This window comes from Peromyscus eremicus, chromosome 3 (assembly GCF_949786415.1).
Source record: "Peromyscus eremicus chromosome 3, PerEre_H2_v1, whole genome shotgun sequence".
Lineage (NCBI taxonomy): Eukaryota > Metazoa > Chordata > Mammalia > Rodentia > Cricetidae > Peromyscus > Peromyscus eremicus.
The window spans coordinates 68,137,055-68,149,453 of NC_081418.1; the positions used below are offsets into that span (position 1 = coordinate 68,137,055).

Sequence of the window (12,399 nt, forward strand, 5' to 3'; positions counted from 1 at the left end):
CTCCAAGAAGTCAAGAGCTGTGACCTCAAGAAACTTGAGATCCATGTGAAGAGTCAAGACTAACATTATGGATAGCCTAGTTCACATCCTAGCTAGGGGTTATACAAAAAAAAAAAAAAAAAAAAAAGAGTATTCCCAGAAGGGGTTTAGCAAAAAGAAAGGAAGGTAGAATAGGAAACTTTCTAGAAACAAAAGTAAGACTGGAGGGAAAGTTCTATGCTGGAGCCTGATTCCACTCTGGCAGTAGGAGCGTCAAGGCTACTTTCTGAGTGCTCTTGAGTTTAGAGCTGAAGTCCCAGCTCACTCAGCGGAGCACTCCCTCAGCACACAGGAAGCCCTCGGAGATGGGGCGGTGGTGCACACCTGTAATCCCAGCACTGGGGAGGTAGAGGGTGGAGGATCAGAGGTTCAAGGTCATCTGATGAGTTCCAGGCCAGCCTGAAATACTGCGGGGGGGGGGGGCGGGGGGGGTTGGAGGGGTGAGAGGGAGGGAAGGAGGGAAGGAGAAAGGGAGGCAGGCAGGCAGAGAGACAGAGAGACGGAGACAGAGAAACATAACGTTTCTAACCTTCTACCCATCACTCCTCGTCCCTGTCCTTGCCGTGTAAGACTGAACTAGAAGAGTGAAGTTACAAAAGGAAGCTCATACTCAAGTTTCTTGGGGGTGGGCTGAGAGGCAAGCCGCCTTCCTTTCAAAGCCTTAGAAAGATGGACCGGTGAAGGTCGCTAGCTCTCTAGGCCTTAAGCCTGGGTTTCTCCTAAGGAGCGAAACTACTAGGTCCTTCTTCCTCTTATGTCTTGGTTGGGAACCCCTCCGATCCCACAGAGGTCAAGAAAGAGCCACCCTTCAGCAGCACCTGGAAGCAGGGCTGTGCTGGCGAGAAAAGAATACAGAGGTTTTCTTGTTTCTTGAACCAGGATTGGGCCTTTTTGCAGCCACGGAAGGTGTGCTCCCAACTCCCTTTCCATTGACTCCCAAGCGAGCTAGCAAAGGCATGGAGCGAGGGCGCGATGCTGTCCTCTGGGGAGTGAGGCGGTGTTGGGGGGCTGGTGAGGAACGCGGATCCCAGGCCTCTGCGGCTGGCCCCGCGGTACCCTCGGCACCGCCAAGCCCGGCTGCGGTCCTGCAGCTGGGAAGCCGCAGCTAAGCGCCGCCGCTGGCACAGGCTGCCACAGCTGCCCCTGAAGGAGGGACCCCATTTGTTCCTCCGAACGGAAGGTCTCCTTTCAAACTTGACCAGAACAGCATCCTCGCCACTCTGCGAGACTGCGGGAGCGGGCGGAGGAGCGGAGTCCCCCCTTCTAAACGTCCTCCTTGTGGTGAGCGGTGATTCTTTACCATGAGGCAGGCCATCGTTTGTAAAAGATCCAACGCAGCTAAAAATATCGCAGTTTGACAAGAAAAATGTCATTTTTTTTATCTTGTGTTGCAAGCAGTTGCATATTTTTTTCCTAAGCCATTAACCACACACGCCTGAAGTGAAAACCCGAGAGAGTCTGATGCCTATAGATTAGCTTTGTGACTGAACCTTTGTGCAGCACGTTTTTAATTGGAATAACTCAAATTTTTGAAAGATGGAAATAAGCGTTTTAGTTGTGCCTGGAAATGTTGAAAGAGAAACATTGGTCTTTTCATGTATTTCCAATAAACTCTAAACACCGTATCTGAAGGGAATGCTACACGATATAATTAGAGCTTTGGGTTGTCCTGTACCCTGTACATCCACTCCCACTCCCCAAACCCCGCCCCCCCCCAAGCAAAAGCAGTTAAGGGCTAGCCCCCACACAACGGAGTTGCCTGACTGACGCTTGGTTTACAGTGCAATCCAAAGCCAGCTGTACTTAACGACGTTATTAAAAATAGGGCACTAACTCTCTGAGGGTCCCAGTTCAACTCTTCAAACATTGACAGCCCTTGATGTCCTTGGGGCAACAGGTTCTGCTGAGATTAGTGGGACCCCATGGGGATGAGACGGAAGGAGAAGGTGCAAAGTGCTGTCACAACGAATCTATATGTTAATGTTTCAGGTTTGGAGTCTGTGCATCTTAGGAACATGAGTGAGTCATGGATAAATTAAGAAATATGGGTCGGAACAAGTCAGGAGGCAAACCCAACAAGAAAAAACAAAACAGGAAAACAACAGAAGACTTGCACTTTGAAGCTCCTTTATATTTTGAAGGAAACTACTATTCACTTACTGTTCTCAAGCCTGGGTTTTAAAAGCAAATTGTGTGTGTGTGTGTGTGTGTGTGTGTGTGTGTGTGTACACGTACATGCCCTTTCTGTGTATTTTTAAGATGGTATGCCTTTCAGAGTAAGAGGCCAAAACTGTACTACTTAAACAAGATGATAAAAAACATGTCATTTAAAGGGTTGTTTCAAAGATTCAGTGGTTCCACTGTAAACAGTAACTAGAATGAGAGAAAGCACATAGGATAAAGAGTGGAGAAAATGAGCGAAATCAGAATTCTAGAACTTAGAAGTGGGCTGGACTTGGGCTCTAAGTTATCCTGGTTTTTATTTGAGAATTGGGTACTGCTCGCTGGTTCTCCTTCAAATCAATTATCACTGGCTTCTTCTTCTGATTCTCAAAATGAGTGGTTAGCTAGATGGGCCTGACTCAGTTCTGGCCTTGTACGCCCAAGGGGTTCTAAGGCAGAGCTTCTGTGAGGCACCAAGCAGGCTTCCTACCTGAGGAGAGCCGCCAGGGTCAGCCATCCATGGCTTATCTGACATGGACGCACTAAGTTGTGTTCTTGTGTGCATTGAAAGAGCCTGAGCTGTTTTAGGAATGAGAGGCATTTTGCAGTCCCATCCAACGTAGAGAAAGATACTGCCCATTCACCGACTTCGAATAATTTTTACAACAGAAAGGTCGCCTGTCTCTCAAAATGGTAAATTAGACAGGAGCACCTAGAGTTCCTACTTCAAGAAAGATTATTCTTAAGGAAGAAAAACAAACAATAGTGACCATTTTTCACAGGCATGCTCAGCCATCAAGAAAGCTTAATAAACCCCTATTTAGTATGCATTTATGCAGTGATTACATGAACTTTGACCTCTGAAGAGCTGTAGCAATTAGGTTCAGGGATCTCCTACACACCATTCCCCACGGCTTCCTTCCTTCCTCCTCTCTGTAGTTTATGCTCTAGGAGGGTGTAAATTATTAAAGCTGGCTTTCTAGCCCAAGATTTTTTTTCCTCACAAGTCAGATTTGCCCTCCACTCCTGTCTGAACATCCCTCTCAGATATCGGGGCTCTGATTATCTATGTTGCTCAAAAGCAACGCATTTCAATTCAGTCTTACCCCCACATTTTCACAAAGATTAGCGCTAATGACCCAGTGAGTTTCATTTCTTAGTTCATGGCATCTGAAATAAGTCAGAACTCTTTCGTTGGAATAATTTAACATTTTTAAAAAGTATTCAGTGTCACTTATTTTAACTGAAGCCTGAGTGGGTTGGCAGAAAAACTGGAGGAGACACAGTGGGGGGCCGCTAGAAGGGCCTCTCTTCCCCCCCCCCAAAAAAAAAAGAGCTAAAAGGGAAGAGGAAAGTGTTTTAAGTTTCTAGTAAACATTGTTTAGCAAAAGAATAATAGGAAGGTTGCCCCTTTCCCAAGGAGGGATGGAACTATAATTGTTGCCTTTAGCTGTGAGCTCAGATAAACTGCTGGGACTCATTCTAAAGTGACCCATCACTGCCTTCATCTCTTCTTGAACTTTCGGTGAACCTGAGATTAAACAGGGGTGAGCAGCTAGGCAGTTTGTTGTTAGCAGCCTTTTCAACAACCCTTTCAGACTGAGTAAATATTGATCGGTTTGAATCTGATTGCCCCAGAGGAAAACACCGCTGCATCTGAATAGCCTCCAAAAGTAAACTCTCAGAGATGAAGCCAAAGCAGACATCACCGTCACAGAGCCCTAACTCAGGCCAGTTTGAGGACACCCCCAGTTTAGCCAGTACTTTGGATGAAGGTAGAGGAAATAGGGAGAGGGCGCATCTGAAAACAAATTTTGTATTGCAATTACCCGGGATCCCTGATTAAGACCTTTGTTTCATTTTTTAAACGTGTGAACAAAGTGTTATTTTCTGTCGTCCCTATTTAGGTTGTTTCCGTTACAATTGCTGTCATTTTTCAAGCCTTTAGCTATGCCCCTCAGAGACCAGAAGAGAAAAAAAAAAGAGAGAGACCTTGAAATAGGATGCACTAAACGCCTTTGATTTAATCGATTGGGACAGCTAAAAAGATACAAATGTTTTCCTTGTTGAAAGGTGTATTAATGTCTCCTAAATGCATTGCTTGTTAGCTGATTTATTCTACAACCTAGGGAAGGCTAGGGATATTTAGCCGTAATTTATCGTTCTCTTTCCACTCAGCTACATGAAAACAGCACCTTAAGGATAGGAATCTCTAGGATTCCAGCAGGTCGGACCCTGCTTTCAGATATTGAAATCAGGACAGTGGTATGCAAATGACACCTTAGCACATTAAAGTATTTGAAAGCCAGCCATCTGTTTTGCTTTGTGGCCTTACACTAATAAACAAAAGATACAGTATAGCCAGGCGGGAAAGGAAAGAAAAGGGTGGTGTCTTTGAAGTTCTCTCCACCCACTTGAATCTTTTCAGGCCACCTCAGAACCCAGCAGCTGAGAGGAGGGCTCCCAGAGCCCTTGATATGCATGCAGCAACTGCTCCCTCAAAGTCCATCCCATTTAACAGGGATGTGCAGGAAACCTCACAAGTGCTCTAGAAGGCCTGCAAATTCCCAAGTTTTGTAGCTTTTTCTCCCAGCCCATCCTTTCAAAACCCCCTCCGAAAAGGAAGGAAGTCATACGTCTGTGTTTGTGATGCTGTAGATTTTCTGCTCTGCTCTTAGGGCTCAAAACCTCCAAATAGGTGTGAAAACTGACCATGGAGACTTGTCTTTTTGGTCCAACACTTGCCTGGAATGTACAAGGCTCTGAGTCCCATCCCCAGCACCATCAGGAAAAGTTAGAAAATGTTGCTTAAACCCTGAAATACGTTAAAAATAAACTGGAATTGGCAAGAGGTCTAGGAGAGCCATGTTGAACGCCATCATTGGTTGACTTCCTCTGAGATCTGACACATGCCTGGATCAGAAACAACTTGGGTGACAAAGACGTGAGTTGGTCTCCACAAGGTCACCTGGAAGAATCGGACTCTAGAGAGGAGAGTATAAACTTCTTTCCCGCTGGTGTGGCATGGAATTAGAAATGAAGACCCTTGGCAGCCATGGTGCCAATGACTTGAAAGTTGAATCTGAAGGGATAAGCTGTGCAATGCAGAGATGTGAGGAAGTGGTTGGATGGGTGGACACTGATAGGAAGGATAGGGGAATGGAGGCAAGGCTCTACTGAAAACAGACCATACTCAACTTAAAGGATAGAATATATTGAAACACTGCCTGACCATCCAAAAGAGAAAGGGGGATCCTTAACACAGCTTTATACTGAAGCTGATTAAATGTGAATCTCTCTGCTCTTGGTTTCCTAATGTGAGGAAAGACTGACTGAAGACAGTTCTTAGCTTTTGAAGGGGCTCTGTTTATATATATGTCATCATTCAGTTGGAGGTGAAAAGGTTAGCACTTGACCCAGGAAGTATCCATGTTTGTTTCAAAAATAGATCTCCTTCATAAATTTCTCCATTAGTTTTTTCCATTTTGAACTTTGATTATAATAAAGGAGCTGTTGTTACTGTAAAAAGACCAGTGCATTAACTGGACATTGGTTGGATGAAAATATGCTTACAGGGAAAGCTGCAAGCTGCCTGGCAATGGAAGCCCCACTTCTTTGCAAATAAACACCACCTTTCTGTCCTTCCCCACATGTCCTTCCCCTTACTTTGTGGTAAGCCACCAACTGGAGCCCAGGCAAACACGCAGATGCTTAAGCATACCTGAAACTTGAATATTTTTATTACAGACATCTTAAGACCCGTAAATTCTGCTCTGGATCACATCCCTCCAGGATCTCAGAGCTGTTCATGATTGTACAGGACATGGGGACTATCATAGGCTCACAAAGGATAACTGATAGAACTCAGTGTGGTACTTCAGGGACATCAAAACATTGTGCGACATGCAGAAGACTATTCACGAATCACACAAAATATACATTCATTGTGCCATCCATCACATTAACAATCAGCTGAAAATACATTGTATCCAGCCATTATAACAGTGGATAGAAAGGGTGACTTGAAATACCTTTAGGTTACAAATAATCCATCACATTTTTTTAAATGGAGGGTGGCCAGAGAAGCAAGAAGAAATCGGTAGTTTGGGAAGACTTGGCACAGCAAACGTTTTGAACTTTGGGCTTCTCAGGCCTTCTTGACTCTAAAATAACAAATTGAGGCTACCTTCTGAGGCATCTGGTTCTGTTTGAATGAGAGAGGGATCCCCCCCGCCGTTTTTCACCCATAATCACACATAAACTGTATCAGTTTTGAGAGTTTGCCCACCCTGTTTGATATAGTTACCTACGTGTTTCTAGAAAATCTGTATAAAGATAAATCTCTCCAGAGAAAGCATTTAGAACCAGCAAACTCACACACATGAAACCAACTAAGTTAAGGAGTGAATTAACTGTGTAAACACACTCAGTGCATCTCTTGTTCATGAGCCTTCGGATACTCTCTTTTCTGGGGGTCCTACTTAAGAGCCAGGTAGAGAAGAACAATACACAGATTAAAGGTGAGATGCCTCCCTCCTGCAAATGTCTGCTGGCAAAGGGAACTGTCCTCCAAGGGACATCTGAAAGGAACCATAGGTTGTGTGAAAAATATCACAACGGTGAGGAAGGAATGTTGGGGACCACCCGAAACTGATGTGGGTACCCGAAGTGGTTTAAGAAGTTAACTTCCAACCAAGTCTGCAGAATTCTCTGGAACTACATTAGCCTGTCCAGGAGCTCCCTGGATAGGACCAGAAAGGAAGAGAGAGACTGTAAAGAAAGGAAGATAAGCTAAGAATGTGCTTTGGGTAAGAAATCCCAGACCAGGAAGAAGCCTGGACTGCAGAGTTGGGCTGCAGTGGCCTCAGTGGGAGGTAGTCAGGGTATCTGAGGTAGATGATGCTGGAGAAGGGACGCAGGGCGAGGAGCTGGATTTCTCAGAAGATTCTTCAGCTTTCTCGTCGCTTCCAGGAGGAGTGGCCGGAGAGATGGGCAGGAGCCCCTCCTTCTCACGCTTCTTCTGCTTCATGCGGCGATTCTGGAACCAGATCTTCACCTGGGTCTCGTTGAGCTGCAGGGACGCGGCTATCTCCACCCTGCGCGCTCGCGTCAGGTACTTGTTGAAGTGGAACTCCTTCTCCAGCTCCGTGAGCTGCTTGGTGGTGAAGTTGGTGCGCACTGCGTTGGGTTGACCCACGTAGCCGTACTCTCCAACTTTCCCTAGGGTAACGGAAGAAGAGAGAAAAAGGTAAAAATTCTTAAACCCTTATCCGATTGCCTCATGTTTGGGGCAATATTCGGTTAACTGCTCAGCACAAACCCGGCTGGGAAGCGCCAGTGACAAACGATGTGTATGTAAAGTGTTAACCTGAAGTCAACCATTAGCGTGGTCAGGCTCCTGATTAATGGAGTTTGTAGATATTAACAGAACTCCTCCACCACCGACACCTCCCATGCCCAACATACACACTTCCTGCTCTAGACCACTTAAACCTCAGCCCTTTTTAAAAAGCCGGGCCCGGAAACTCCTTTGCCCCAACACACCTGGGCACCCTACATCACACACTACAACTCCAGACGACACTAGATAGAAGCAAGAACCCATCGTTCAAAATCATTAACTTTCCTAGGAAACTAAGCGCACCGGCCCCTTTTCAAAATCAAGCAGCATTTGTTTGCTAGCCGGCAGGACTCACCTGTTTTGGGAGGGTTTCTTTTAACTTTCATCCAGTCAAAGGTCTGCGCTGGAGAAGGAGTCTCTGAAGCAGGGGAGCGACAGGCTTCTTGGTGGCTGGCGTGGAGAGGGGATAAGGAGTTATTATACGTGGCCAGGGCCAGGCTCTGGTGCTCTTGTCCATAAGAGTGGTGAATGTACTGAGGCGAGCCCACCGTGCCCCCAGCATAACCCTGGTGGTGGTGGTGATGCTGGACCATGGGAGATGAGAGGTTTCCAGAGTAAACAGCGGGAGCGCACGGGGGGTACCCACCACTTACGTCTGCTTCCTGATTTATTCCATAGGGGCCATAAGGCGCACTGAAGTTCTGCGCGCCATAGCTTGGACCACAACTCGAGTGAGAATAGGAAACCCCCAGGTTCCCAGAAGTCTGGTAAGTAGCCGGCTGGGGGTGGTGATGGTGGTGGTGGTGGTGGTGGTGGTGGTGGGGCGAGCTGATCTGCACCCCCCTGCCCACTAGGAAGCGGTCGTCGCCGCCGCAGCTGTTGGCACTGACCGCGCAGGATTGGAAAGTTGTAATCCCATGGTCAGAGGGGTAGGCTCGCGCAGAGCAGGTCCCGGAGTCGCCACTGCCAAGGATGGGGTATTCCAGGAAGGAGCTCATTCTTGCATTGTCCATCTGTCACTGAGTGACTGGGTCCTGCGAAGCCCTGGGTGACCGTGCCAACTTTCTCACTTCCTCCATGGGACCAGAGAAGAAAAATGATATGAATGTACAGTGCGCGAGAGGCGGGGCGGGAAGGCGGAGGGCGCTAGGGGAAGGACACGTGACTTCGCCAGCCAATGGCTGAGCCGCCTGCGAAAGTTTACCGGCTGCAGCGGTGATGGATCACCGTTTCAGTGGCATTTAAATCCCCGGCGCTCCTCAGTCTAGGTGACGCGCGGTCGCCCCCCCAGGCAGCCCGGGCCGCGGCGGTCGCTGCGGCCGCTGCCAGAGCTGACTTGGAGCACTGGGGCCAAAGGGAGTAGAGACTGCCTTTCTGCGCGCACCCGACTCTGCTCGCCTCCGCCTCCAGGATGTGGGGGATGGGAGGCGACCCTCGGCGGCCCTTTTCCCCACCCAGCCCAGAAAGCTGAACTGGCAAGAGGTGAGAGGGGCCCAGGCCTCCCGGCTCCCTTGAGGCGGACATCGGTAGGCCAGAGCTCTCTGCATGGTCGCAAGGACCCTGGCGGAGCCGGGAGCAAGCGGGGTGGGAAGGGTAGGAATCCAGTTGACATGCCCTCGTCTGGGGACCGCCGCCCCCACCCAGCCCCTGCAGAGACTTGAGCCCGGAACCGCGGCGCCTAGGGCAAGGCTGCGTGCGTCACTGGCTCGCCAGCCTCGGAATGTAGGGGGACGTGCGCAGAGGATTGTCTGGGAGGAACCAGGGTGGGTGTGCAGGGGACCGGAGAAAGGAAAGAAACCACTGTCCTCCTCCGGAGGGTCTCCGAGCCCTCTCGGCCAATAGCGTGGTCACGGGAGCTTCTGTAATTCGACCCCGGGGGGCGGGGGAGCCCTAGGAACCTAGCTCTCCGGGAAAGGCTCTCTTCTCTGCCCTCCTTCCCTACATCTCTTCCCCTTCCTCCTCCCCAGCCAGCTTTGCCCTTGGTAGCCTAGCAGGATCCGGATCAACTCTGCTGCTGGAGTTTGAGGCTGGAAGGCAGAGGAGAGAGATGACGCTAGCAGACGTGGCCGGCGTGAGGGCCGAGCCTGAGCTGCAGGCCATCTGTCCCTTCTTAGAGACCCAGGAGCTTGCGCACTCCAGCGTAGGCCTCAGAGGGCCGGATCACAGCTCCTACAAAGTATGCTGACCTCCCCCTGCACATTTCTCTCTTTCAGGAGGGGCATGTTAGGAGTGGGAGAGCCCCCTCTTCCCACTGCCCCCTATTGCGTGTCTGGAGTGTGGAGTGGGGGGGGGATGAGGACTGGCAGGTGGGAGGGGCAGTGGACAGATGGCTGAGTGGATGGGACACTTTCCAACGGACTGTGTAGTTGCTTGTGTGAGCCTTCAGGTCACTCCCGGGAGAGACACGTGCAGATGTGAGCATCATCCCAAGACAGGGGTCCTGTTTTCCATCAACCTCGCCCTACAATGATGCTGATGGTGTTGGTAATTGCTGTTTACTATTGGGTTTAATGTCAGCCCTGGGCTTGGAAAGAGAAAAGGCCAAACAGAATGGACGCATTCTTAAGGAGGAGAAATTCAGTGGTCACCTAAGAAACCTTGCAGACAATTCTGCACAGTTTTTACTCTGACCATGCTTCTAGCCTTGGATCCAGACATGAAATTAACAGTGTAATGTATGTGTGAGTTTGGGGGTCTTTTCTCTATAGAAAAAGGAAGTTTTGCTCAGGGCGGGACTTTTCAAATGTGAAGTCACTCTTCAGACTTCTGTGTTTTGTTCTCCACAGATAGAGGTCGTAATCCTCCAACTCTACCCCACTCCCCAAACCTGACCATCCTCAGGGAAACCTAAGCAGACCTTTGTCCCTGAACTCCCTCAGTAGCAACTGAACATTTCCCTCAACCACTTATTTCCCTGTGACCTTTGACTCACCCCCAAAGCCTGGTTAAGGGGGAGCAAGGACTGGAAAGTTTCCCCTGCATTAGCTTCAGCTCCTGAGGAATCATACCAGAGGAAAGCAAGGCGGACCTCCCGGAAGAGGTTCTCTTGGGAGGGCAATCCTCCAGCTATGAGGAAAGGAACTCCTGTGGGTCAGGAACAGGAAGTGAGAGGCTCAGTGCTGTGAGTGCCGGTGAGCCGGTCTCTTAGTCTCCGGCTTGTCTCATTCTCGGCCTTCTGTGGGCCTCTTCCCTCCGGATTTGCACTAACCTTCCAGCTCCAGGACGCCCGCCTCAAAGCTGCCCCAGGCCCCGGCTGGCCTCCTTGTGCTAGTTCTCGCTCCCTGCAGCCCTCTCCCTCCGCCTGTTTTCTTGGGCAGCCTAGGTGGGGTGTTTTCCTCGAGATCACAAACACACACTGGAACCCGGCCCACAGTTTCGGGGCTTCCACAGACCTTGCCCTATTAACTGTGGGCTTGGCCTCTGCGGGCTGTGGGCCCGTGCTTTCCCGGGGAGGCTCTCCAAGAAAACCTCCCCCAGCCTGGAGCTGGTAGGCTTCTGCTCTGCAGCCCGGATTCTTTCCCAACCCCCACCCGGAGGAATCGGGAAGGCCACTGTGCAGGGTAAGAGACCTTTGGTCTTTTGAGCAAGGAGGCCAGCGACCCACGCAGGAATCGAGCTAAAGTCTCTTTAAATAGCCCCCAGAGAGTGGGTGAAAGGCGAGCTTGGGCCATGAGTGAAATAATCCTCTGCAAGCGGCTTACTTGGCTCCAAGTGCCTCTTTTAGGGCTCTTCTACTGGAAAGGGAATGAGCAAGGAGGAGACAAACCGAGGCCCAGAGCTGTTCTTGGCATCCGCGGCTCAGCCAAGCTGTTGTTTTAAAAGAGCAATAAAAATGAATTATGACTAAACGCCTTCTAACTTAATGCTTTCGGACGGGGATCCCCGGCAAATACGTAAGAGGATTTTTATTTGTGCATGTGTTCCTGCAATTGATCTCTTTGATGACATTCTCATTCATAGAAAGCGTTTGATTTATGAGCTTAGGACGAATCGCATCCAGGAGCTGCACAGCCCTGCCACAGCCGGGATGCCCTGCTCGGCTGTCTCGGAGCCTGGGGCTTGAGCCTGCACTGTCCCCACTGAGGGACTGGAGGAATGAAGGGTAGAGGGAAGGTAGGAAGCATACCCCTGAAGAAGGATCGAGGTTTCTTTGTAACTCCCAAGCCTTTGCAGTTAAGAACTGGCTTCTTGAATGTCAATCAGCTCACCCCACGCACATGTTGCTGCAGTTTTCTCACGGTAAATAAAGCCATCAGAACAGAGCCCAGAAAGGAAAAAATAAATAAATGTAGGGGCAGACAAAAGAAGAGGGAAAAAAGAAACAGAACACCCCAATAACACACCCTAGATCACATTTTATTGATATTTCATTTAAAGTGCTCCTTCTCTGTCTAAGAAAGTGGGTTAATTAATAATCTAAGGTGCAAAAACTCTCTTTTAAAATCTCAACTTGCTAACCTGACTTCAAACCTTTAATGATTTATTATTAGCAATGTAAACAAATCTAAGAATTAAATGTGTGTGTGTGTGTGTGTGTGTGTGTGTGTGTGTGTGTGTTATGGGGACAAGAATCCTGGGGTGACTGGAAAGAATCCTTCCTGGCATGGATTTTCCAGCTAGTAACCATTGTTTTGTTTTATTTTGTTTTCCTCTGTCTTTTAGGTCTGTTTTGCCTGAACCCATCAACAACGGGGAGATTAATCAACCACACTGAAAACAGGGAGAGGGAAGGGAAGAGTCGGAATGTAGATGTTTGAAGCAAATGTGTATAAATAAATGAATTTTTGATCACTTGGTTATTGACCTAGAGGCTGGCAGCTTGTTAGGGGAACTCCACTTTACTCATCCTAGATCTG

General features: G+C 48.8%; 1 protein-coding gene and 1 long non-coding RNA gene across 3 annotated transcripts; one reads left to right on the forward strand and one right to left on the reverse strand.

Annotated features, from left to right (window-relative positions):
• Positions 1-6,229: 6,229 nt before the first annotated feature.
• On the reverse strand, positions 6,230-8,556 carry Hoxa1 (homeobox A1). 2 transcript variants are annotated; one of them, XM_059256665.1, is made up of 2 exons: positions 7,899-8,556; positions 6,230-7,422 (listed from the first exon to the last, which is right to left on the reverse strand). In XM_059256665.1, the coding sequence occupies exons 1-2, from the start codon at positions 8,554-8,556 to the stop codon at positions 7,067-7,069; spliced, it is 1,014 nt and encodes a 337-aa protein (XP_059112648.1). In that variant the 3' UTR covers positions 6,230-7,066. The 2 variants fall into 2 exon arrangements, with proteins under 2 accessions (XP_059112648.1, XP_059112649.1); XM_059256666.1 differs by lacking the exon at positions 6,230-7,422 and having other exon boundaries at positions 7,934-7,993; positions 8,197-8,556.
• A 185-nt stretch (positions 8,557-8,741) lies between these two features.
• Positions 8,742-12,334, forward strand: LOC131905865 (uncharacterized). Its single transcript, XR_009378064.1, has 2 exons — positions 8,742-9,025; positions 12,206-12,334. It is a non-coding gene; the product is annotated as an uncharacterized LOC131905865 (long non-coding RNA).
• Positions 12,335-12,399: the final 65 nt, after the last annotated feature.

Bases quoted from the DNA above. Each gene is read 5' to 3' on its own strand.
- Hoxa1 (XM_059256665.1), bottom strand. From the start codon at position 8,556: ATGGACAATGCAAGAATGAGCTCCTTCCTGGAATACCCCATCCTTGGC. The intron at 7,423-7,898 runs GTGAGTCCTGCC...CCGTTACCCTAG, and splicing joins AAGAAACCCTCCCAAAACAG to GGAAAGTTGGAGAGTACGGC.